The sequence below is a fragment of the Convolutriloba macropyga genome, chromosome 1, assembly GCF_964194025.1.
Source record: "Convolutriloba macropyga chromosome 1, txConMacr16.3, whole genome shotgun sequence".
Taxonomy (NCBI): Eukaryota; Metazoa; Xenacoelomorpha; order Acoela; family Convolutidae; genus Convolutriloba; species Convolutriloba macropyga.
The window spans coordinates 6819613-6846348 of record NC_134468.1 but is presented as its reverse complement, the minus strand read 5'-3'; the positions used below and the strand labels follow the sequence as shown (position 1 = coordinate 6846348).

Genomic DNA, 26736 nt, shown 5'->3' with positions numbered 1-26736 from the left:
ATGCCGAAATTAATTTTAAAAAAGCCAAAAATGAACTATAAAATTGAGAAATATGTGCTCATTTAGAATTTAAAAGGCATTATAACACTCTCAAAAACACTGTGGTACCAATTTCAGAGGCTATTACATTAGCACAGCTTCTAAAAACTATTTCTACAAAAAATTAATTTATAAGCAACTGGGCCAATTGGACGGAAAAACGGCTAAAAGTCGTTAACTATATGCGGCATTCTGACAAAAAAAAACACAAAGTCAAAAAGTCATTCACTAATCGAAGCGCATGATAAAAAAATTCTCTCGCTCAGAAAAAAATTAGTTCACATGGCAGTTTTACTCTCTTTCGCTTTTAGGTGAAAACGCGGTCTGAACGAAAGTACTCCGATAAAAAACCGATACTCCTCTTCGAGTCGTAAAAAAGACCAACAGGACTAACATAGTTGCTACAAACTTCGTTCGAGAGCAATTAATGAAGAGAGCCATTTCAAGAAAGAAGTTATTTCAGTGAGGTAAATCATCAAAACGTTTTCGCATCCTCGGTCTGATAATTTTACCAGCTGAATTAAGATAATAAACTCACGCACGCCAATTCAGCGGATAGAGCACACCAATTCAATAAAACTCATTAAACAGGTGAACAAAATTGTTAATTTGAGCTTTTGAAGCGTGGTGAAGAAAATTTGAAGCAGATGATTACCTAAAAATGGATAACTATAAAGTTCCGAACTAGAACTCTTAATCATACCCAGCAGATTGTCGGAAAATACCCGCCATTTATTCCCATAAACCCTTTGGAATTGAGAGAACTGAATACAAATTGATGGTACAAAAAAAACTTAGTGCGGGCAATTTTGATTTTGCGAGCACCTCGGTTTACAAACCGGACTTTAGATTTCGATTTGACCTTGAGTTTATTCGCTAAAATGCAGTCTTACTCTGGCGTCATCGAACGTATGTCTGCCGGGGGTGGCGAAGACCTCTTTCCTTGTTTTATCCATGCACTTGCTGTCTATGTTGACAGGGGAAAGAGCACTGTTTGGGTCGAGGAATTCTGCCCAAATGGCCTTCACCTTCTCTACAACCTCCTTCTCGCTCACTTTCTTCAGCTCATATACGTTGTTGTAGAAACTGAAACACACCGACACCAAACTGCATAAAGGAAAAACAACTACGTAGCTAGAAGAAATACCTTAAATATATAAGAACGAGGGGACAAGGATTCCCATCTAAGGATCATTAATGTTATTTCACCGAAGAAAACACCAATCCAAAAATCCAATGCAATAAGATATTAATCGACCAGTGGGAATGGTACAGTATTACATATTAGGTACACGGAGTCACATTAAAAATGGACATCGTTTCTCATGAAGAGATGTTCACATAATTTCATTACAAAGTAGTGGACTAACTTGAGATTCTCGATAGAGTACTCTTTAGCAAGGAACTTGGCAAACTGCTCCTTGCCAGCCGGGTCTCGCAGCACCTCGTCAATAGAGAAGGCCCATCTCTTCACCCTCCGCGTTGAATAATCCTTAGTATTCTTCTCCAGGTCCCAGAAGGTAGTCTCCTCGCTTATCCAGGGATTTGAGGGCTCTGCAGGTGTTAGCATGGGATCGTACTCGCGATACTGCTCACAGGATTGAATCAAACTGAAATAAGTTACTTATCGGTTGAGAGAGCATCGCGACTCATCAATACTCGAACAGGAACAGAACAACAAAAACATAACCGACTAACGTCGGGCGAATTGCTCTCAAACGACGGGCGAGCGGTTGGCTTCGTCAGTAGCCAGCCACGGGGGGGGGGTGCACCTGGGGCTGATGGGGGGCAACACTGGGTTGGGGGGGGGGGGGGGGGCAACACTGGGTTGGGGGGTGCAACAGCGCGGTGGGGTGTGGAGGCAATAGTGGGGGTGGGAAGTCAACAGGGTGGGGGGATGTCTCAACCTCTAAGAACCGCCCTTCACACCATAAGTATAAGTCTCCAAAACAGTTTGAGCTGAAAGGCTCTAAGAGCACTTAATGCCCGCTGGGCGCTACCTGTTTATCCCGTTTTTGAGGACGAAAAGTCAAAAGCGTCAGACGAAAAATCGGTCAAGCGAAAAATCGCATAAAAAAAAGAAAGACCAACAGGACTAATATAATTGCTACAAACTTCGTTTGAGAGCAATTAAAAATCAATTAATAACAACAAACGTAAATTACATCCAAATCTTTATGTCCAGTGAAAAAAAACTTATTAACAAGGTCAAAATAGCGTCGGAAAAAACTGAAACTGAACAAAATAACTTGTACTGAACGAAGTAACTTGTAGCAAGGGTATTGGACCGCTCCATAAAAAGGCTTGGTAGCAATTAGACAAAGAACATAAAAACAAAAAATTTAAAAAAAAAATGGCTTATATTTTTAAATTCAATTAATTTCAAAGTAATGAAAACCATTAGATAGCAATTGAAAACATCCAACATGTTTATGATCACATACGCTTCTATAGGAGTGTATTACAACTTTTCATTACCCGATTCTTTTGCGGTAACAAAGAACAACAACTAGAGACAAACAAAAATTCAATTAAAAATTGAGAGAAAACGCTGTCGAAGCCGTAATGCCATACTTTTCCCTAAAAATATGTTCAATTGAGCCTTCCTCGATCGCCAATAATGTGGTATAGGACCTCTCATTAATGAAAATAGGTAATAAGTAGACAAAAAAAGGAAGGGACAAAATTAAGTAATTCGTTTGTATTTCTCTAAAACAATTATTTTCAAAATTATGAAAGCCATTAGCTACAAAATGAAACAATTAAATAGGTTCGTCTATTCGTCCATAGGAAGCGCTTCAGACCTGTCATTATTCAGAATATGTCTTACGTCTACAAAAAACGTCAAATATAGACAAATCATCCATAAAAATTAGTTTACTTTTATTGCAAAAAACCCAGTGTCCGAAGCCAGTAAATTCATAACGAACTCTTTGAAAACGTTATTTTTGTACACTTGCACCTTCCCTGGACGCCAATAAAGTCATATGTGATTTGTAATTAACAAGACTAGGCAACAATTAGACACAAAAGAACAAATCTGCGAAGTTAAAACTGTTCTTTTTTCATTACTGAAAACAATTGTTTTCAAAGTCATGAAAACCATCAGCTATCAACTCAAATAAGAACATAAGCTCACTTACTCCTCCATAAAAAGTGAATGAGACCTTTCATTATCCAGGAAAATTTAAATGACAAAAAAGACAAAGTAAGAACGACAGTTGAACACAAATGTAAAAAATTCAATTAAATTCTTCGAGAAAAGGGGGGTCGAAACCATCATCTATGCCTTTGCAGACTTTTATATGTTCAATTGTGCCTTAATCTGAACGCCAATAATGTAATATGTGAACTGTCAATATTGTGATAATCTGACAAACCAAAAAAAAACACGAAATATGGGCCAATGCCTAAAAACAAAAATGTGAAATCTAGTAGTATCGAAGACAGAAAACCATAACTTAACGCAAAAAACTGCAAAAAAGATTAAAGTTTAAACTAGTAGAATGGAGAAGAAGAAAAAGCATTCCTTCTTTGCTGACAATAAGATAGAGGTTGGCCAAACTAAAAGAAAAATAGTGGCAAAGTTCAATAAGCCATTGTCTATTTAAAAATCAAACAATTTCAAAAGTCAAAGCGACCATAATCTTTCGAGTAACAAAACTCGATGCATAAAATTGGAACTGTTAGGGAGATATTCGGACCTGTCAACAGTGAGCTTTGATTTGAATGTTTCTGTTCTCTAACATAAGATCGAATTTTTTTTAAAAGACCGACTGACTACAATCCGAATTATTTTTGGTTGTAACAGTCCAAGAATGAACCAAAACCAGCCTTGCTATTGCTGTTCGTCCACTAAGAAAATTTAAGAAATTGCTTCGAACGTCATAGATCTAGATAATTTGTTAGTTAAAAGATCAAAAATAAATAATGCGTAATAAATAATGATAATCACAAAGTTACCGAAAAACGGCAAAATTTTAATTCGACTACTCTCAATGGAAGTGGAAGCAGGACTAGCTCCCTTTGTAGTTTACAAAGATTGTCTTAGTTGTTTTTGGATGCGTACTTTGGGCATATTTAATCAAAGTGGACTAAAGAAGCTTATCTCGGGCAATTTTTATGAAAGAGGCTCAATCTTGAAAAATTTAGCCAAAATTTGAGCCAAAACATTATATCAAATAGGTCAACAAAACTTTTTTGTCTTTAAAAGTTAACTCATCAGTACAATTGTTAACAATTTTAACATATTTTTAGCAAAATTGTTAAAATGTTAGGCAAAAACTCCGGAAAATGTGAACAAAAACAACGCAAATCGGTCTAATAATCACAAACTTAAACCACAATAACTCGCTCTAGAAAGCAAAAAAAATCATTTGAATTCTATATTCTACGCTGGACGGGATTTGTAATGATACCACTCACAATTCTCTACGATGAATATATCGATCGGTCAAAATATTGGAGTATATAAAGTATATAGTTCCTCCTCTCCCCTCCCCTCCCCTCCCCCCCCCCCCCTCAAGAGGGATCAGAACAATAATTTCAGCAAAAAAAGCATCCGGCAAAAAAATTGACCATTTGCTCAATCATTCCTTTTTTTTTCATGTACAGCTCAAAATGAGTCTATTCACTTACCCCTACCTCCTTCCTTTTACAGTATAAATTTTAAACAACTTGCATGAGCATGACTGCGTCAGGCTTTAAGAAAAATACTCAAATCAAGAAAAAGGAACACTAACATCGAAAAGGAAGTCGTTGGCCTGATAATTTCGTACCAATTTAGCCCTCAATTAAAAAAAAACACTTTGAATCTCATCACAAAACCGTCAAGCCGAGAAAACCAAGTACTCAAATGTTTCAAATAATCTGTCGTGCACAAAAGTTTAAAACTGGGAAAAAATCCGAAAACAACTTTCTTTCCTATAAACTTAAACATTCATTGCGCAAAAGGATGACACGGCCAAACTTTCTATTTTCTCGCAAAATTATGTGCAATATTTTATTCACAACCAGCTTTCAACACATTAAGGCTGTCAATTGAACTTAAAGAACTAAAAATTAACATGGGTCTAATATCGCCCAGACAGTATTGGTATATAAATAAATATCGTTAACAAAAACAACGAGAAAAAAACGCCAGAAAATCACAGCCACTGATTCCCATAACCCGGATTAAGATTAAAAGAACAGAACTGGAAAAATTTGATTGGTGCACAAAAACATATTTAAAGTGCGTAATATTTTGATTTCATACCACTGTTAGATAGAGCCCTGCTTCTTGTTGAGATGATGCAAGGGCTAGTATCATAACCAATAAGCATTAGAGATGGTAACAAAGAATTACAAGAAAAAAGTTCAAGTAGCGGGCATCAAAACTTGGGCTTTAAGGGTTTATCCGGTTTCGAACTTTGACTTCAATTTTTGATACTGAGTCCGTTCATTTTAGATTGCTTTGATGAACAACTGATGTTAACTTTGAGCAGAATGAGCGAAGAATAAAACCAGCCAAAAGAAGGCAAAAAGATTTCATGTAAAAGGTCGAAAAGCGAAATGAGGTGAAGCGAAACAAAATTTTGTTCCGGAGAAGATGCCTGCTGAGATGATGGCGGTCATTAAAGAGTATATTTGGTTGAGTTTAGTGTTCTTACACAAAAAACGACCCATCATTCATGCGCTTCTTCGATTTGGGTTCAACAAAATTTGCATTGATTCCACTTCGAACAATCATTGCATAGAATGAAAATCTAAATGGTTAAAAGAACCAAATTGCTATTGACTTATCTTTACCATCTAACTGAAAGTAATCCAAAAAAAATTAGCAACAGCTTGTTTAAATTTTTGGAACGTTTTTCTGTCGCTCTAATTATTTTTAACGAAACAGAATTCAGAACTCTTAACTGCCTAGTTATATTCTCATTCTGGGCGAAGAAATTACTTTACTAGGTGAGGTAATTCATGCGTGCTAAAAACATACAAATTACCAAAGTGGATATTTGGCATAAATCAAAATCTTTTAGAGATTTGTGGCATTAAACTCATAGAGAACATTGGCATATAACAAAACCGCATGCAATTTAATTTCAGGTAACAGCAAACACTGTTTCCGCACAAAAATAAACGAAAAAAAAAAGAAAATTGAATACCAAAAAATAAAGGCAACAATCATGAAGTCACTAAAGATGTTCCCAAAAATGATCTCTCACCAAATAATATTAGGTATAAACTCCACACATTAATTGTATTTAAGATTCCGCCACATAAGCACACGAGATTTGAAATTAATGAGTCTCCAATCTGTTTAATGGAGACAAAAAACAATTACAGCAAAACTCAAAATTAAGCATTTTTCATTAAAAAAAGTTGAAAAGTCCTCATTAATAAAAAAAATTGTAAAATTTGTCAGATGAAACATCAAGGGGACCTGCCAACTATGAGATTATGTAGAAGACATTAGTAAACAAAAAATGAGGAAAATCAAATTGTTCGCAATTTTTTTAATGAAAAGTGTCAAAGTCATAAAAATAAATAGCGACCTCTTGATGGATTCCAATAATAGCTCATATGCACCATTAGAATACGCATGACAAAATAAGCACAAGTCGCTAGCAAATGAAGAGAAAAAATAGCCGTTATATTGACGAAAATTAGCCGCCGTTGACCCTCTTGATGCACACCTGGTTCGAAAAAAAAAACAGATGAAAATTGACAGAATTTGTTACCGAGTTTCAAAACGCTTTGTTATTATTACTAATGCCAGCTTATTACTAATGCCAGTTAGCAATCGCTCTGATGAATTTTATAACCCAGAGCTCTATGACTTATGACCGGGCTTTATCGCTTTATCTCCTCTTTGAACTTTGCTCATTTGATCTTGGCCGTAATCTGTACATTGCGTACTACGAAGAGTGAAAGAATTGAAAATCTATTCATTTAAAACAGTGAGTCAGCAGTCAAACATGAAGGTCGCGACAGAAAACATACCCGGCAGATTGCCGGAAAATAGCCGCCGTTGATTCCAATAAGCATGATTGGGATTGAAAGAATAGAAGATATTGAAAAAAAAAAAGATTTTTGTACAAAAACATTTTAAGTCCGATTTATTTTGATGGCATTTCGTAGTTGAACATAACGTACTTCTGTTTCTTAGAGAGAGGCTACAGGGGCTACTATCAATACCAATAAGCATTAGAGATGGTAACTAAGACTTATAGGAACGACGTTCAAATAGCGGGCATCTAAAATTGGGCTTTATGGGTTTATCCCGTTTCTACTTCTGACTTCAATTTTTTATACTGACTCTGTTCAATTTGAATTGCTTTGCTGAGCAACTGATGTTCACAATCACTTTTAGCAGAATGAGAGAAGAGAGAAACTAGCCTAGATAAGTCAAAAAGATATCACGCAAAATGTTGAAAAAGCGGCAAAATGAGGTAAAGCGAAACATTTTTTTATTCGACGAAGTAAAAAAAAATAGGAGCGCTATAATAGCCGGCTGAGAAGATGAGGGCGGCTATTAATGATAGCCTTTGAGAGGCTCACGATGGCTATCAAAAACAGAAAAGAAGTTAAATTGAAGCACATAAACATAGCCGGCGGATTGCCAGAAAATAGCCGACGTTGACGCGCTTGACGTACATTGGGATTGAAACAGAAAAAAAGACAAATTGACCGATTTTTTTTGTATTTTAATCAGTGTCAAAACGTGTTTTAATTTGGAGTGCAGTTTCAGTTAGATTTCAAAACTAGACTTAATTCAGCTTCCCAACTGAAAGCTAATAAGCTTAATACCGCTCAATGAGTGAAAGAGTTTAAAATCCGTTCAGTTGAAACAGTGAGTGAAGTAAGTCAGAAGTCAAACGTGAAAATCGTGACTTATGTAAAACGAAAAACGTGATCAAAAGGTAAGACGAATTTTAAAAAAAGTGCCTAAATAATAGCTGTTGAGAGCTGATGACGGCTGTTAAAAAAAACCTCTGAAAATCGCAACTTTGTTCAAACACTGAAACTCGATTCCGTTGATACCGAGTTTGCAAAATAAGGCATTTGAGCTGCAAACTTGGTCGCTGCATTTTCCAGAGTGATTCAAATGCCTGCTGAAAATTAATTTCTCATTGGCATCAAAAAGCCGACAAAAAGTGATCTTAAAGCATCCAATTTAATCCAAACTATTTGGATTGAAGACAGCCAATATGAGATCAATAATAGCCTCGCCATCGCAGCTATCATAAAACCTAATTTTTCTTTAAAAAAATAACAAAGAAATCTGAAATAGATCAAAAATTACGTCAAACCGACTTAAATGAGCAAAACTGTCAAAACTGCTGTTGCCAATAGTTTTGCTAGACAGTTAAAGTCATCAGCCTTCCTATTAGTTCATAAAGGTTCTGTGCCAGTTTTGGGGTAGTGCTCGGGAGAATATCTGGTAGTTTTAGCTAAAACAACTGATTTGGTGTAGGTTTTATGAAAAAAAATTGATGAAATGATCAGAGAAATCAGCAAAAATATCGCAACAAAAAATTCAAAAACCACGTCTCATCGAAAAAATATGAAAAATTCGTTTTCATTAAAAAATTTCAAAAAGTGAGCAAAAATAGTGAAAACTGACCGAAAAAAAACCAGTGCGCATATAGTTCCTCCCTCACTACGTGGAGTCGGAACAAAAATTAGCTGAGGATAATTGGTCAAGTTTGCCATTTCTGACGGTTTTGAACGTGATTAAGACAGAGGATTACACGCAATTTTATTTTCACATCTACCACTTGGACTTTTTCTAGATATAATGCTGACTTTAGATGCATCATTAGCGTTAATCGGCTTATGTTTAAGGATAGACAATAACGGTTCCTTTATTTGGTAGAGCTTAAAACAAAGCGATGCCTGTTTTCTCGCTTTCGATTGCGTAAGACAAAGGTCCTCATTAGGTATTATTTTTACGGAAGCTAACTTTTCTCTACTGTTCATTTTACATTTTTTTCATGACGTATTTTCTTTATAACTTCAATTGTCCGTATGACGGTATCAACAGACTTGTAGCAATTAAAACACAATTTACTCCCACAACTACAGCATCAATTAGTTTGATTCTAAAAACAGGATTTCCCCAATTTCCTTTCATGCAGACAAAAAGTATTCCAAGCGACAAAACGTTAAGGTGTATATGTACGTTTCTTTATGAAATTTAGTTTCTTAGAATTAAAAGGTCGAGCAGCTGTCGAAAAAAAACCATGCCGAGTTTTCTAAGACGAAACGATGTACATACATTTTTAATCTCAAACTCCAAGAAATCGAATATTTTCCACTCGCGCAATGAGTTACGGGTGGACAATGCGCAGGGTGCGGATTGGGGCTAGGGGGGGGGGGGAGTGGGGAGAAGTGCCCTACACACCATGAATTTATGTCATCAAAATTACGGTGAATTTACGAATTTCGGTGAATTGCATAATTAGAGTGTAGTAAGCCGAAAGAGAATTTAATGCCTTCTCCGGGCGTTACTTGTTTATCCCGCATATGATGACGAAAAGTCAAAAGGGTTAGACGAAATATCGGCCAAGCAAAAAATCGAATAAAAAAGACCACAGCACTAATATAATTGCTACAAACTGTTTGAGAGCAATTAAAAACACCGAATTTTGCACAATACGCTCTCAAACTACACGGGGACTTTAAAATCTCATTTAGCTAATGGTGGGTGTCGAAGAGGTAGGCAAATATACATCTGCCGTGGGGGAGACAATTCATCAATAGTAAAGCACCGAATTGACATTGAGAGTTCATGAACGCTCACTAAAATGATGTTAACTTAGCAAATTAACTACACGTGTCTCACTTTTTAACTGATTTCTCCACATTTCCGCCAATAATAGCGTCTGTAATTAAACTCACTCCACTAAAATCGTCTAAGGCGTGAAATAACCAAAGTTGGCGGAAAAAGTCTCAATCGATTTCCATCACCTCAATTGAGATTACAGACCAGAAAAAAAAGTATCTGAAAGTTTTTTCCTTAGATAGAAAATAGTATTGAAAAAAAATGCGCTCAATGTTGATTGGATTTGTTACGTTGGTTCAAAAAAATTGCATGGTTCAAAAGTGCATATTTTTATGCAAAATTGTTTGGCCGTTTTCTTCTAGAACATTCTTTTGATTTCATTTCTTGAGTAACCAAACAAAATCTGGAAGTCAAGCGTGAAATAAACACTCAAGAAACAAAATAGAAAAATGTTCTAGAAAACCGTCCAGCAAAAATTTGCACACAAAATACAAACGTTAGTATTAACTGCTTCAAACTTCGTTCGAAAACAATTAATAGCTATCTAAACAACTCAAGGTATTAAATGAGCATTCAACAAGTAGATCAGATTTTCTCTAAAAAATCATTGAAGTGTAATTATATATGCACATGACCAAATAACCGCTAGAAAAAATGAAAACGCTACTGTCTCTATTCACTTAAGATTGCTTTGGTGAGCAACTGTTGTTTAAAGGCACTTTGAGTAGAATGAGCAAAAAACAAAAGTAGCCAACAGAAGTCAAGACTTCGCGCAAAATGCAGAAATAGCGAGGAAATTAGATAAAACGAATTTTTGGTTTCAGCAAAACATAGCAGTAATGAATTTTTAATTACAATCAAAAGCCTTGAGTTAACTAAGCAACCGACCATAATTAGTTTTCTAGAATCGTTAAACATAGCTGGCAGATTGCCAGAAAACAGCCGCAAAAGCTTCGTAGATCTGCAGTCTAAAAAAACTGTAAAAAAGACAGACCAAAAAATGGTCTTTTCATTGAAGGCTGATATGTTATATTTTGATTAAAAATCTGTATAAGTTTTTGCTGCCTCTATTAGCTGCTCTCAGATAACCTTCAGTTAGAGTGACACACACCCATTTGACCTTATCTCTTTGAATTAGAGTAAATAAAAGTCAATTTCAAAGTGAGAAAGTCATTTTTGAGAGTGAGGTAAGTCACGTGTGACCAAAAATTTAATCAAGCGAATGATAAAAAACTCGCTCCACTAAGAGCGAAAAATGACGTCACACACGCACTTCAGTTGAAATTGCATGAACGAATGAACAAAAAGCAGATTTGAAGTGGTTGTGATGTCATATGGTCGTAACAAAAATCGTGACGACGAAATAAAAAAACCAAGAGAAGGCCAATAATAGCCCCAGCTATCGCTGTGCGGCTATTAAACATGGACAGCCAACGATGCACATGATCCATTATCCTCAATAAGAAGCCAAATATTAAAGAAGCGTCAGAAAACTTATATTTCCAAAAACTAGTTTCATAAAAAAACAGAAAAACAACGCACTATATGAACATTGACACTGTGCTTCCTTATAAAGAGTATACAATACAACAAACTTGCGGAAATCAAAAACAGACAATGCAGAATCGGCAAAAAAAACAGAAATTTAGCAAAAATAAGAAGTGGCGTCACAGTAAGAAACACAAAACAACATACTAAATCCTTAATCACAGCATAAAATTAAATTATAAGCAAAAGCATAGCCAGCAAATTGCTGAGAAATAGAAGCCGTTTACGTGTTTGACGCAGATTGAGACTGAAACAGAAAAAAGACAAAGTAACAGAAAAGTCTCAAAAAGCGTTCTAATTTGATGTGCAGTTAGAACCTTAAAACTATATTTAATTTAGATTTTAGACTAAAACTGATAAGCTTAATACCTTTGCCAGCAAACAATGGCTCATATTAGCTTTGATAACCTAATGCACCTGATGAGTGAAATAATTTAAAATCCATTCAGTTGAAACAGTGAGTGAAGTAAATCACGAGTCAAACATGAAAATCGTGCTTTGAAACGAAAAAGGTTACAACAAAGTAAAGCCAAATTTTTAAAGCACCTACACAATAGCCGTTAAGAGTCTAACGGTGGCTATTAATAAACTATTTAGAAAAAAATCTAGAACTATTTAGAAAAATAAACTCATTAAAAAAATGAACAAAAACTAGAAACAACACTTAACGCTAAAAATTTGCAGCTTAATAGAAAGCATTACCTAAGAAGACATTACCTAGTAAGCTTATTTAGCAACCGATGATTGAAGAATCAGATTGACTAATCATTGGATCATTAATGAATTCGATGAATGACAAAAAATACAACAACAAAAAGTACAACAAGTACACACAAAAACTCTGAATATGAACTCAGAACATTCAATAAACTAATTTTACAAATAATAAGAACTGTTATTAACGAGACTTAGCGATGAAACAGCGAAAAAAGAACTACATAAGCGGGAGGAAAAAATTACTATATTTTCAGAAAACAACTCGTGAAACCGTAACAATCATCCATTGAAACTTTCACATAGCTTCTATTACGCCTCATTAGTGTGCCACTGAGACCGTCATTATTAAGACTAAGCAAGAGGACAACAAAAAACTACAACAACGGATATTTTAAAACATAACCGACTAACGCCGGACAAATTGCTCTCAAGCGAAAGGCAAGCGGTTTTCTTCTTCAGTAGCTAGCCACGGTTTAGTGAGACTAGCTTTAGCTTAATTGAAGGGGCGTGAAATGAATGTAGCGGGGAGTGCACCGGGGGTGAGGGGGGGCAACAGTGGGAGCGGGTTTTCTGACCTTACAGCCTGAACGATGTACAGGGGTGGGGAATGGGTGGGGGGTCAACCTCTAAGAACCAACCTGCGCACACCATAAGTATAAGTCTCTAAAACAGTTTCAGTGAATCGCATAATTAGAGACTAGTGAGCTGAAGAGCTGAAAGGCTCTAAGAGCACCTAATGCCCACTGGTTTATACCGTTTTTCAGGACGAATAGTCAAATGAGGTCAGACGGAAAATTGGTCAAGCGAAAAATCGCATTAAAAAAGACTGACAGGACGAATAGAATTGCTACAAACTTCGTTTGAGAGCAATTAAAAAGAACTTTGATGAACTCTAAAAATACAATTATGCAATATTACAACACAGGTATGTCGTTTAAAACCATTAGTCTCAAAAATGATGAAAACCGCACAAATAGAAGCGAAACTGCTGAACGTGAAAGTCAAATCTTTTCGAAAACAAAAATTTGTTCAAATGTCACTTCACTTCAAAGGTAATTTGGAAAATCAAACCAACTCACTTTTTCGCTCCCTTTACTACTCCAGCGTGAATAAGTTCACTAGTCTAATTTGACCTCTTATTGACACGAAGTCGAAAAATTGTGAACAGATCTTTAAAGACAGCGCACTAATATAATCTAAACCTTTTTCTACATCTAAATTTACAGAAAAGAGCAAACCGAAAACCCGATTGTCAACCTATCATAAGAACAGCCTTCGATAGTCAACAAAGATGGAAACATGAAAAATTTTTACAACTCATTTTCTCCTTTTTTCAATAAAACCCTTGTCGAAGCCGTAAAATCTAATAACCATATTTTAAACAAATTTTCACAAGAATAGAATTTTGACAGCAAATTAAAATATCAACAAAAAGAAAAGAGCAATTGGAATATAATTAATATTTAAAATAAATGGCTTTAAAGTCATTGAAAGTCATTGAATATAAAATTATAGACGTTCACCAACGTAAATGTCACTTCACTTCAAAGGTAATTTCGAAAATCAAACCAACTCACTTTTTCGCTCCCTTTACTACTCCAGCGTGAATAAGTTCACTAGTCTAATTTGACCTCTTATTGACACGAAGTCGAAAAATTGTGAACAGATCTTTAAAGACAGCGCACTAATATAATCTAAACCTTTTTCTACATCTAAATTTACAGAAAAGAGCAAACCGAAAACCCGATTGTCAACCTATCATAAGAACAGCCTTCGATAGTCAACAAAGATGGAAACATGAAAAATTTTTACAACTCATTTTCTCCTTTTTTCAATAAAACCCTTGTCGAAGCCGTAAAATCTAATAACCATATTTTAAACAAATTTTCACAAGAATAGAATTTTGACAGCAAATTAAAATATCAACAAAAAGAAAAGAGCAATTGGAATATAATTAATATTTAAAATAAATGGCTTTAAAGTCATTGAAAGTCATTGAATATAAAATTATAGACGTTCACCAACGTAAAGCAACCTACTATTAGTAAGCATATTCCATTCTTTGTAATTACAACTAAGGGCCAAATAACAAAATAAAGAAGACCAATAGATTGCCTGAAAATGTTTGACCAATAGATTGCCTGAAAATATTGCCTAAAAATAAATCCAATGATCACTTTTGGGAATTAAACAAGAAAAGAAAATCATATCCAGAGAGTGCTGTTTTGTTTGGATTCCACAGTTCGGCGAGCAAGTGGCATCACAAAAAGGGGTAAAAAAGCGAGAAAACTTTCTTATAACTTATTTACTTATACCTCAGGAATAATATAGTTTTCAGGTCGCTAAAACGGTCACATATGAAAAGGAAAACTAAATAAAATAAATTCTGTCTCATCCGAGAGCCAAGTCAAAAATGAGAATAAGTGATAGAACAAAAATAACAGAAAATACAAGAAAAATCCAACCCTTTTTTATGGAAACAGAACAAAATTCACAAAAGTGATTTGCTGCTGGCCCATTGATGTTCGTAATCGATTCGAAAAGTTCTACATTTTAAACGATTCGTTTTTCACTCTTTTCTATTTCGGCTCGAGTTAACTGCAAATCCAATTTGAGTTTGATCACTCCAATTTGAATTCTAAAATGTATGAACAGATCCTAAAACACAGCGCCCCAACAGAATTCAGACAGTTTGAATTGTAAAAAAATAGCCGGTTGAGAGCACAGACGGTTAAGAAAATGACAGCGGCTATTTAAACAAAGCGACTATAGACGGACGCGTTGCTTTCGAGCCATAGTAGGGAACTCGATTTAATTACAGCTTGTTTAAGTAGGTGGATTATAGCCAGGTTATCAGCAGGTAATCGTTATGTTGGTCAAAACCATTAAAAAAAACGATTTAGAAAATTTTTTAAAGGGACTCTTAGCCGTAAACTTGAACAATTCAGTCCAACTCCCTGAAATTGCAAAAAAAATGAATTTAGATGACAAAAAGCAAGGAGCGTAAAAAAGACGGTCGAAAAGTTAAACCGCTCGAGCAAACTACACTAATTGCTTCAAACTTAGCTCGAGAACAATTAATAACACGCATTTGTTAAAACACATGGCCAGACCAAAAGTGTATTTAATTTTAAAGAACTACATAAAACCAGCAAAAAAAGTATCTTAAGTATCAAAACTCATCGAGATTATTTTTAATACGCAAACCATAAAATAAAAACATTACAGACAATGGTTGGTGCAATTGCTCTCAGGCGACAGGCAAGGAGGGGTTCAAAGTCACTAAGAAGCTTAAAACGACCACATTAGAGCTGATTATTGATCACTTCTAAGATTTAACTGAAAGCAATTTCAACGCAATTTTGACTTGCCTTTTAGAAGTGAGCGGAAAGGCTCTAAGAGAACTTAATGCCCTTCGGGCGCTACCAGTTTGACCCATTTTCGAGGACGGAAAGTCGAGAAAATCATTTCCAGAGAGTACTGTTTTGTTTGGATTCCACAGTTCGGGGAGCAAGTGGCATCACAAAAGGGGGTAAAAAAGCGAGAAAACTTCGAAATTTACTTATACCTCATGAATAATATAGTTTTCAGGTCGCTAAAACGGTCACAAATGAAATGGAGAACTAAATAAATTCAATTATGTCTCATCCGAGAGCAAAGTCAATAATGAGAATAAGTGATAGAACAAAGAGAACAGAAAATACAAGAAAAATCCAAACCTTTTTTATGAAAACAGAACAAAATTCACAAAAGTGGTTTGCTTCTCGTCCATTGATGTCCGTAACCGATTCGAAAATTTCCACATCTTAAACGATTCGTTTTTCACTTTTCTATTTCGGCTCGAGATAAAACTACAAATCCAATTTGTTTGATCACTCCAACTTGAATTTAAAAATGTATAAACAGATCCTAAAAGACAGCGCCCCAACAGAATTCAGACACTTTGAATTGTACAATATAGACGGTTGAGCGCAAAAGACGGTCAAGAAAATGACCTCGGCTACTAAACAAAGCGACTATAGTCTGACGCATTGCTCTCGAGCCGTAGTAGGAAACTAAATTTAATTACAGCTTGTTTTAGAAGGTGGCTCATAGCCAGGTTATCAGCAGGTAATCGTTAATGTTGGTTTATGTTGGTTAAAACAATAAGAAAAAGATTTAGAACATTTTTTACTTGGAATCTAAGCCGTAAGCTTGAACACTTCAGTCCAGCTCCCTAAAAGCGCAAAAGAAATCAATTTAGATGACACAAAAAGCAAGGAGCGTAAAAACGACGCCTGAGAAGTTAAACAGCTCGAGAGAATTACACTAACTGCTTCAAACTTAGCTTGAGAACAATTAAATACACGCATTTGTTATAACACATGACCAGACCAAAAGTGTATTTAATTTTAAAGAACTATATTATAGCCGGCAGATTGCCGGAAAATAGCCGCGATAGACGCTTGTGGCCTTCCATGAATTGAAACAACTAAAGTAATAAGATAGACATATCGACCACCAGTCCTTTAATAGACAACTAGACTTTTTTGGTTAGATTCTGGCTGCCTTTTTTTGACACAAACGGTCTATAGGAAAAAGCCATAAAAGAGCATTTCAAAATTGATATTCGAAATCAAAGACAGATCTATTCTGTCCTCCCCCCAAGGCGCACGTGCTATTTTCTTACATAGTAACGTGCTATATAACAACATATAATTTGTAACTGGGGGCGTAAAACACTGAGGGAGGCCGAGACATAATAGATCGTCAAAAACTCAAGACTAATACTCAAGAATTAGGGCATATAAGTTTGGCACTACTTAGATGCACACTATTATTGATCTTTAACTAGTGAATGTTCTTAAAATATAAAGTTCCATAAGTGAGTTCAGAAGTCACTTTTTTGAGTGAGGTAAGTCACACAATTGACCTAAAAGCAGAAATGACGCCACGTACACAAATTTTAACGGCAAAGCAGTAGAAGTCGCTGAAGTCATTGAAAAAGTCAATTCCAAGAAGTCAGGTCGTAAGAATCATCGATGGAGACGACGAATTAAAAAAAAACCACGATGTCCCTAATAATAGCCGCTATCGCTTCGCGGCTATTAATAAAACCAGCAAAAAGGTATCTTAAGTATCAAAACTCTTCGAGATTATTTTTAACACGCAAACCATAAAATAAAAACATTACAGACAATGGTTGGTTCAATTGCTCTCAGGCGACAGTCAAGGAGGGGTTCAAAGTCACTATGAAGCCTAAAACGACCACATTAGAGCTGATTATAGATCAGCAAGATTTAAACTGAAAGCAATTTCAACGCAATTTTGACTTGCCTTTTAGTAGCGAACTGCCAAGAATTAAATTAGAGTCTGGTGAGCGGAAAGGCTCTAAGAGAACTTAATGCCCTTCGGGCGCAACCAGTTTATCCCATTTTCTAGGACGAAAAGTCAAAATGGTCTGACGCAAAATCGGTCAAGCAAAAAATTGCATTAAAAACATCACTGGGCTCGCAAAATTTTCAGCAAATTTTTAGCATTGCCCTTGCTCGGAAGTGAAACTTTCGCCCAGAAATAAAACAAATCCTACACCTCCAGTCAGAAAAAAAAACGAAACAAAATAGCCGCAGCTATGACTAATCGGATAAACAAATCTGATCAATCTCCTAAAATGGCAACATACTAGTTTGAAAAAAAAACAATACTTAGAAACATGGATTCGACTGTAAAAAGTAGATGATGGCTTCAGAGGTTGAGGCTGTATGATTTACGCAACATTTAGTCACAAAACACGTCTTTAGCATTCAACTTTATTCAAAGCTTATCCGTGGCTTAAGTTCTTAACCATTAACCGCACATGAAGATTCCATAAGAACAACAATGTGCTTAACTAGCTGTATTTCATCCCTTTTCCCTCGCTGAAAAAACATTGTATTTCACATTTAACGCAGAACATTAGAGCAAATCTCAATCCTCCAGAGTGACATAATTTCTGCGCTCAGTGAAGCCTGTATGACCTTAAAGAGCTTTCACCCTGCTCCGCAATTTAAATACTTGAAGCGGTTAACAGCAATCGCTTCAGGGGGAGGAGGAGGGTTGGGAAGGTGGGAGGGGGAGGAGGGTTGGGAAGGTGGGGGGGGGGGGGGGTTCTGCCGAGAGGAAGTGAGGAGCGCTGTACAAATACAAATAGCGCAAGTGAATACAGAATAGTAGAAGAAGCCACCGTGCAATAAAGTCTTTCGCTCACTAAGGGGCAGTAAATTTTGGCAGCAAAAATGACAACAAATAATCTGAATAACTGAACCGCCGTCACGGATATTTGGATGTAGTCTGAAGGGGGAGGGCAGATCCGGCTATATTTTTACAAACTGACTGAAAAATTATTATACTAGCTCATCGTTTGGTCCCAAAATTTAGTCAATTATTAATTTCGTCATATGAAAAAAGCGAGTTTTACGAGTTTCTAGATCCAAACAAATTTTTTTACTGCTGTATTTTTGTTTCATCCGCATCGTTATTCCACTCTTCAGCCATTCTCACACTGCTATTTATAAACTTCATTATGCTATGCAAATTTTTGGCTAATCGCACGCTTATTCTAGTTGAATGCTAGCGAGAGACGTAGAGAGGAAATGCATTATGAGATTAAACTGCTCCCGTTCAAAAAATGGCAGCAAAACAATAATAAATTAAGACACTATTTTAGAATCACTTAGCAGCGTAACGAGGGAACAACATGAAAGGAATGCTTAGCTGTTTCGTGCCTTAAACAAATGCGTTTGAATTGAATAGTTACTAAAAAGTATTTACATTGACACATTTCCTCCTCCTCACTTTTAAAACAGGAACAAACAATTTTAAAAGCCCTTCTTACATTAGATGAAGCTGCCATTCACACAACAAGCACTCTTAACACAATAGAAAGGTTTTTTCATCACAACAGCTCACTGAGAGAATACGAAAAATTGACACTATTTTCATGAAAATTAAAATACACTAATTAGTTAGACAAGTTCACCGTATAATCCGGAAGGTTTTATTTGCAACAAGCATGTTTTCGTTGTGTTAGTTTAAGCCCATACTTAAAATTCACCAAGAACAAGGGGATCGGTAATGAGCGTTCGCACATAATGTTCCGACCCCTTTAGTGGGAGGAACTATACACTCAAATGGGGTTTTTTGTTCAGTCAATTTTCGCCGATCTATATATTCATCGTAGTTGTGCGTGGTATTAAAAATCCCGTCCAGCGTAGAATATAGAATTAAAAAGATTTTTTCGAAATTCATTTTTCCGGGGAGAGATCGAGGTTCAAATGTTTAGTGAATGATAGACCGATTTCCGATGTTTTTGTTCACACTTTCGGTAATTTTAGCCCAAATTTTTGGTTAAATGTTCGCTAAATTTTTCGAATTCCAGACTTTCTCATCAAAAAAATTTGCCAAATAAGCTTTTATAGCCCACTTTGTTTAAGTTTGCCAGAAGTAGAGACCTGAACACACAATTTTTTCAACTTCAAAAGAGCAAATTCTATTTCAACTTTCTATAATGAAATAAATTCTACTTGAATTAAATTCAGCCCGATTTCACCAATTTAACTCGATGTAATATATCCAAAATGCATCATTTTTTTGAAATATTGAAATATTTCTTTTGACTAAAAATTTATTTCGCAAATATAGGGATCAAGTAGTTGTGCATTGGAATGCGCAGCGATACCAGTGCCAGTTTCATTTGTCTCCCTGGACTCTTATAATCAGAAATTGTTCTGATTGTATTGAAGCGCGATCTTGGTTTCGGAATATTTTTGCATTTTTTAATGTTAATTAATGACTGAAATGAATTCAAACTAAGATTGAATTGAAGCAAGTCCCCTTTAAATCATGAGCTCAAATGAACATAACATCAGCTTTTGAGTATGAGCTCATGAGCAATAAGCCTCGACAAAGCGTTATCAGAAACCTGAATTGAATTCTTGTGATTCGCTAGCACCTTTTGTTCTTTTTACAGACCCACGACTTAGTCTCACTATTCACAAAATTCAATTGGCATCTTTATTGGGTACAAATTAAACTAAACCGTGTTGTCAATTGATATCAAATGGCTCTTATTACTTAGCAATTATTTGTTTTGAGAAAATATCAGTGAAATTTTGAACTATGCGTCTTTTAAATCAAATTACTGTCGACAAGTAGCTAAGTCATAGTAAATACAGCTCAATTCTTGTTCCAAGTCAAATAGAACTGAATTTCTATATAGGTTATAATTTTAACTAACGGTTCTCTGCTTTGGTAGTAAGAGGTTCCAAAAATAGAACGTTGTGAATTTTCCATGTTCGCCCATTTTTAAGGCTCAATTTTTTTTGGTTGTCAAATTATCGCATTAATTCGACGTAAAAATGACGTCTAAATAATGCGCAATGCAATATTTTTAATGTTCGTGGTGAATATTTATGATTTTGACGGTTGCGATACAGTTCTCGCAAAATTTATTAAATTTTTGATTTCTACCAGTGATTGTTCTTTGCAGCAAAAAATTCCAGATCATGAAAGATTTCAATGGCTTCTTTGGCTGTATAACTGAACCAAATGAATAAATTAATATAGCGAATGATTTTAATGACTTACTACAAAGCATTTTCAAAAAATAAAAGATAAAAGGATATGAACCTTTTGATTTTTTTTCCTATTTCGACAACATCTAATTAGTTTCAGTATTGATGGGTAATACGAACTTTTTGCTGAAGCAAACACAATTTTTTAAATTCGATTATAATAAACTGATGTTTATAGGGCGTAGACAACTTGTTTTCATCTGACCTTTTATGGAATTTCTTTAATGATCAATATTTCATGTTTGTCGTTCTCACGTAGACCAGTCACAAAGAGGACCAATTAATGATCAAATGCGATCTAAATAAAAAAAATAAAATACATTCATTTGATCATAGTTTTTTTGAATTAATTTTAGTATCTCATAGTTTTATAGTTTTAATGGATTCAATTTGTGGTTCATAAAAAAAACTGTTAAATGATGAGTTATGTCCGTGTTCATTATTTGTGATCTTATGAGTTAGTCTCAACAAACTCAATTGTATTCCAAAGAGAGGTGAAAGTCAATCTCATTCTTATTAGTTGAAAGCTTATGGTTTTCATGCATGTAAAAAATAGTTTAAAAATCCACTGATTTTTCAGCTTTGTCGCTTTTATCTTCTCTCCTTCAAAGTTAGCTTAGTCTCTGTAAAGACATGTCGTATCCTTTTTCTAGCAAGCCAACGTCCAACTTTTATATCTGTTTTGTTTTAAACTAATGGTTTATTGGCTTTGATACTACGCAATTTCATTTAAAAAAAGCGATTTTGGATGTCTGAGATGAGTTTTTGAGGTTGTTCTTTGTATCCTTGCCGCAACAACAAACTAATGGGGAGGTCGTTTTGGCATTGAGGGATTTCATAATTGCGCTTATAATGTCTTCGGTCAAAAGATTGAGGCTGTGACACCGTTTTATTGCAAAATTTTTTGATTTTTTTAAAGAAATTTTGCCTGTTTTGTTGTCCTTTTTGTAGTTGCATATCACTATCTGGATTATGACCGGTCTGAATTGCTTCCTTAAAAGATATAAATTAACAGGTTTTGAATTGCTTTCTCAATCATACACCAATAAGTATAAAACGAATGTTCTTAATTATTGCAGTTGATACCTAATGGTTTTAATCCCTTAGAAAATAATAAGTTTTCAAAAAAGGAGAATTATTTTTGAACTTTGCCCTTTCTGCAGTTATTTTGCTATTTGTTACGAAGTCTCATTAAGGAGAGGTTTCATATCTTCTTAGTAATGTAGAGGTCAATTTGTTTTGTTAGGTGATTATTGTTTTTTTTCTATTTTACATCTGCTTGTCTCGTAATATCATCATTCGCAGTTTGCATTAACCCTCTAATGCGGAATTACTTTCACTTAGTGGTTTATTGAACAATATGGGAATCTTTGAAAGTTTTCTATCTCTTCCTCATTTAGTAGACCATTAAGAAAAAAATGCAGATCAACGGGGTCGGAATATTATGTGCCAACGCACATTACCGAGTCTCCACTGTGATACAAGTTCCTGAGCGTAAACAAAGATTTGGTCAAACAAACACAATATTGCCAAATAACAAAAATCTGAATTCAAATTTTATCCCATTTTCAAATTAAATTTCATACACTTAGAAGGCCTTTCAACAACTTTATCATTATCCAGATTGGTAAAATCCTATTTCAATTCAATATTTTGCACTCTCAATATAGATTTATCAAGTGAGTGAAAACGCCAATTTATTGAGTGAAATAGTCCTATACGCTTTAAAAAATTTTCATACGATTGCCTAAAAACCCAAAGACACGATAAATCTGACGTCGACAATTGGTCGAAATCATCGAAAAAGTCGCTCGTTTGACTTCTTGACGAGTGATCCGATTGTCGTAACAAAAAACGAGCAAGCCAGCGAATTAGAAAAGATAACAACACGGTTCTCGAACTAAAATCCAAACAAATGAAGAGGCTAAAGTCTTTACATTCATTATATTAACGATAACGTATCTGATAGTCAAGAAAACATCAAGCGAAGAAAAACAAAAGAAACGTAAAATTTTGGGCAAAGAATAACTCAAATTTTGTTAAAAATTCAGCGAAACAAAAAAACATAACATTCAAACTCGTATTGCTTACCTCTAGCAAAAAAAACATTTAAGGGAAATTGAACTAAGGAAGACCAAAGGGAAAAAAATGGATATTTCGCTCAACTCAACACGTTTTTGAAAATTACCGGCGTCAAAGTTAACACGTAACAACATTAAAATGGCATACCAATTTAAAGCATTCAATAATAGAAAACTGTAAAACGGGATTCGAACCACTGCCCTCCCGATCCACAGCCCGAAGCACTAACCACTGCGCTACAAATCACTTACCTCTGTTATTCTGCAGCCGAGTTTATATTATCTTTATTCGTCGCAATAGAGATCACTCAAAAATGAAGAACGAAAGCGAGAAAAAGTCACTTGACAAGTCAAAGAATGTTCTAGAAGAAAAGCGCAAAATTGTCAAGCAAAAAATTTGCATAAAAAAACACACACGTTTACAATAACTGCTATGCACTTCGTTCAAGAGCAATTAATTAGTACACAACTCAAATTTGCACTACTTTTTTTAAAAAAACGAGTAAATCGACGTCAAAATCTTCAGATGGAAAATAAAACCACTTAACAGATTCACTTAAATTCACAAGAAAGCAGATATGCGCTGTTTTTTGAATAGCAATATTAAACAAGACGAAAAGAAAAACATAAATGGACTACCGTCGTAGCAATTGCTCTCGAACGACGGGCGGGGTAATTTGATATAGGGGGTGTGGCCTAGAATGGCGCATCTTTTGGCGGGCCCAAAAACACGGTCCCCATAGGGGTTCGAACCAGCGATCTCCAGGATAGCAAACTAACTTCTTAGCCACTAAGCCATAACAGATTTGAGGAGCAACCGCCAACAATCGATTTTGTATTAGCAACAAAGTTCATTTCGGAATACGCGTAAATGAAATTACTAAAAATGAAGAAGTGGAACGTGAAAAAGTCACTTGAGAAGTCACATCATCTTCCAGAACAAAAGTGCAAAAATGATCATACAAAAATGTGGCATAAAACGACCAACACGCTTATAATAATTGCTTCAAATTTCGTTCGAGAGCAATTAATAACAGAAAAATTTGAAAAAATCCAAAAAAACATAAGCCGTAGACAGAAAACATTTCATTGTGTTATGCCTTTTTACAAAACGAAATGGGACCGCTCATTACTGAGACTGAATGACAAAAACAAAACCACAACAAATACAATCACAAACCAACAATTCACTAAAAAGTTCATGAAAACAGCGTCAAAATCGTTTCAACAATAAGCTTGACTAAAAACAATATACACGTCGAAACCTCCACAAAAATGCTTTTGCAATTCGTTTCTGACTTCTAAACAGCTCCGGTTGATGAAATGTCCTTTTGGAGACTAGTAGAGCTCTACGACAGCTGCTCAGTGGCGTAGTGCCGTCCGTTTATCCCTTTTTTGAGGACGAAAAATAAACCACTTCAGACAACAAATAGGCCAAACAAAATTCCATAACAGAAGACCGCAGGACTAAATAAAATTACTACAGACTTCGCTTGACAGTAAAAAACAAAAACAGGTGAACTTCAAAAATACAAAATTTCCCAAAAACTTAAATGTCAAAACCATGACAGCGACTAGGCTGTTAAACCAATTTAACCAGGGGCCTGCAAAATTATGGGAACGACTTTATATTTTTAAACTATAGAACAATCTTTGCTATGATTATTGCCTCACCCCCACGAAATTATAACCTCTATTAGTGTTTATTTACGGTAAAGTGGTATACATTATATGGTCACTAAGCAGACAGTAGTTACAATGGGAACACAACCAAGCAAAAACCCGCAGACAAGCGGGACCTAACTAATTGCCACAAATTTTGTTAGCAATTAAGCACACTTAATCCATGATACCAGAGGTCACTGCAGAGGCCCACAGGCAAAACTATAGATTCGCACTTTCGTTGTGGACTTTTACAGGCGGGCAATTTAATTCAGAGGGCTTTTCATTCGGAATAATTTCAGTTAATCCAGGGAGTGGTTCCAACCCCCGACTTCCGGGGTGATAGGCTGAAGCATCCAACACTCAACTATCAGGGCCTTTAAATATCCTATTCTACAATCGCTTTTGTTACAGCAACAGACTTAATTTCTGATTAGAGCAATTTAGATCACGCAAAAATCAAGAAGCCAAGCGAGAAAAAGTTACTCGAGAAGTAAAATTGAGCGAATGTTGTGGAAGAAAACGATAAAACCAAAATTTGGCATAAAAAGACATTTATCATAATTGGCTTCAAACTTCGTTCGAGAGCAATTAAACACACTAGAATCAAATAAATCAAGTTTGACCAAATGCTGGCGGACGATGGTTACGTGACTCTGCTTGAAGTCACTGAGAACTTGTATCAAGAAAAGCTTTCGAAGTCACTTCTGCAGAGCCACTTAACCATGCTTAAAACACGAAACGCGCAAGTTTTAAAATGACGAATGTCAACTTCTGGCACTGCAGACTTTCGGCATTTTAAAATGTTCACGCGAGTGTTTTAAGTTATCTTACAGGGAAGATAACAGCAATATTCAAGGATATTTTTTTTTATTTCACTTAATATATTTGATTTCGCAGCCTTATGTGAAAAACAAAAACTTGTTTTCATCTGGATAATGGCTTGCGTAACCTATTTGGAGATCACACCAGCAATTACAATAAAAGATATTGCTCTTCGGATTATAAAAAATCAATTTAAGTGGCTCCATATTACCGAAATGGAGGTGGGGGTAATTCCCTTCACCTTCAAGATGGCCCCTTTAACTTACAAGTCGGCCACTTTCGACATCTTGACGTGACTTTTGTTGAGCCTCAGCTTAAGCGTGTCTCTCATCTGATGCAACTCCTCTAAGGTACTCTGGGCATTCAGCAATCCCATAGGAGGAATTGAGGAAGTAGACAATTTCTTTTCCGCTCCTCCTCCCCCAGACTGAGATTTGTCTGAGGGGGTGGGAGTTCCGGCGGCGTTGTTATCTGTACCACTAGCGGAGTTGTTGTTCGTATCATCTCCAGTGGCTGTAGTCCCTGGACCATTTGATACACTGTTCTTTTTGCTGGCTAGTGAGGGACTCAGTCGCCCCCCGGGAACGTTGTAATTGGCCTAGAACAAGATAAAGAGCCTATTGTCCTTGAATTCTCAAAATTTCGCAGAAACGGTTACTAATCAGCGCATAAAATAACCAGCAGCAACAACTCTCTTTACATATAATATTTATCTCTTCATTCTAAATTACATGTTACTGACACATTTTATTTTGACAAAAACTCGACTTTTTTTAAATTCAAGGGAACTTTAAAGTTGTTAAAAAGTCTATTAACTCTAGTTGTTGACTAGGTATAAGTGACTTTTTAGATGCATTTTATATGTTTGAAAATCCACTATTTCATGTATTGGGCAGCAACGCTGGTGTTGATATTTTATTTTTGCAAGCAAACGGAGGGGGGGGGGGGGGGGTAGAAGGATTCGACATCAGCTACCACCATCTGCAAAGATCCGTTATAAAGACAAGGATGACAACTTTTCCTTCATTTAGCGCCTAATTAAAAAGGCAGGGGCTACTTGTCTAATGCCGTCAGACAATTAATTACTAACTTTTCGAGTCTTGAGAGGTTTGTGTAATTTGCACGATTTCCTGATGTCAATCTCTGTTGTGTTCACAGATCCAGGCTAAAAGCAGAACAAATGCATTTAGATTTTCCGTCACATCCACTCAAATGTTTCCTCATAATCAGTTGAGTAATTAGTAAATGAGCAACATAACAAGTAATAAAATTTCAAATAACAACTTTCAATCGATATTTATAGGTACGATATTATAAATTAAAAAGCTTTTTCACTTCAAACCATATCTATGAGATATATTTTAATCAGTGATTCTACTTTTACAAAAGTTTACTGATGTCCCAGAAAAAGACTTCGATCCTGAAGGCCATTCAAAAATTACCTTCAATTTATCGAAAAAAAAAACGCTTTTTGGAAATTACTGACTCATTAACAATGAAATGA

At 35.4% G+C, this 26736-nt stretch overlaps 1 protein-coding gene across 7 annotated transcripts in view; it reads right to left on the bottom strand.

Moving 5' to 3' along the window:
• Window positions 1-26736, bottom strand: part of LOC142334589 (regulator of G-protein signaling 7-like) — an 84391-nt gene that overhangs the window by 20553 nt on the left and 37102 nt on the right. For all 7 annotated transcript variants that reach the window (XM_075382752.1, XM_075382761.1, XM_075382742.1 and 4 more), the window contains exons 9-12: window positions 26323-26397; window positions 25499-25830; window positions 1410-1649; window positions 933-1125 (exon numbers count right to left, since the gene is read on the bottom strand). In XM_075382752.1, the coding sequence (XP_075238867.1) occupies window positions 933-1125; window positions 1410-1649; window positions 25499-25830; window positions 26323-26397 (840 nt within the window). The remainder of the gene's footprint in view (window positions 1-932; window positions 1126-1409; window positions 1650-25498; window positions 25831-26322; window positions 26398-26736) is intronic.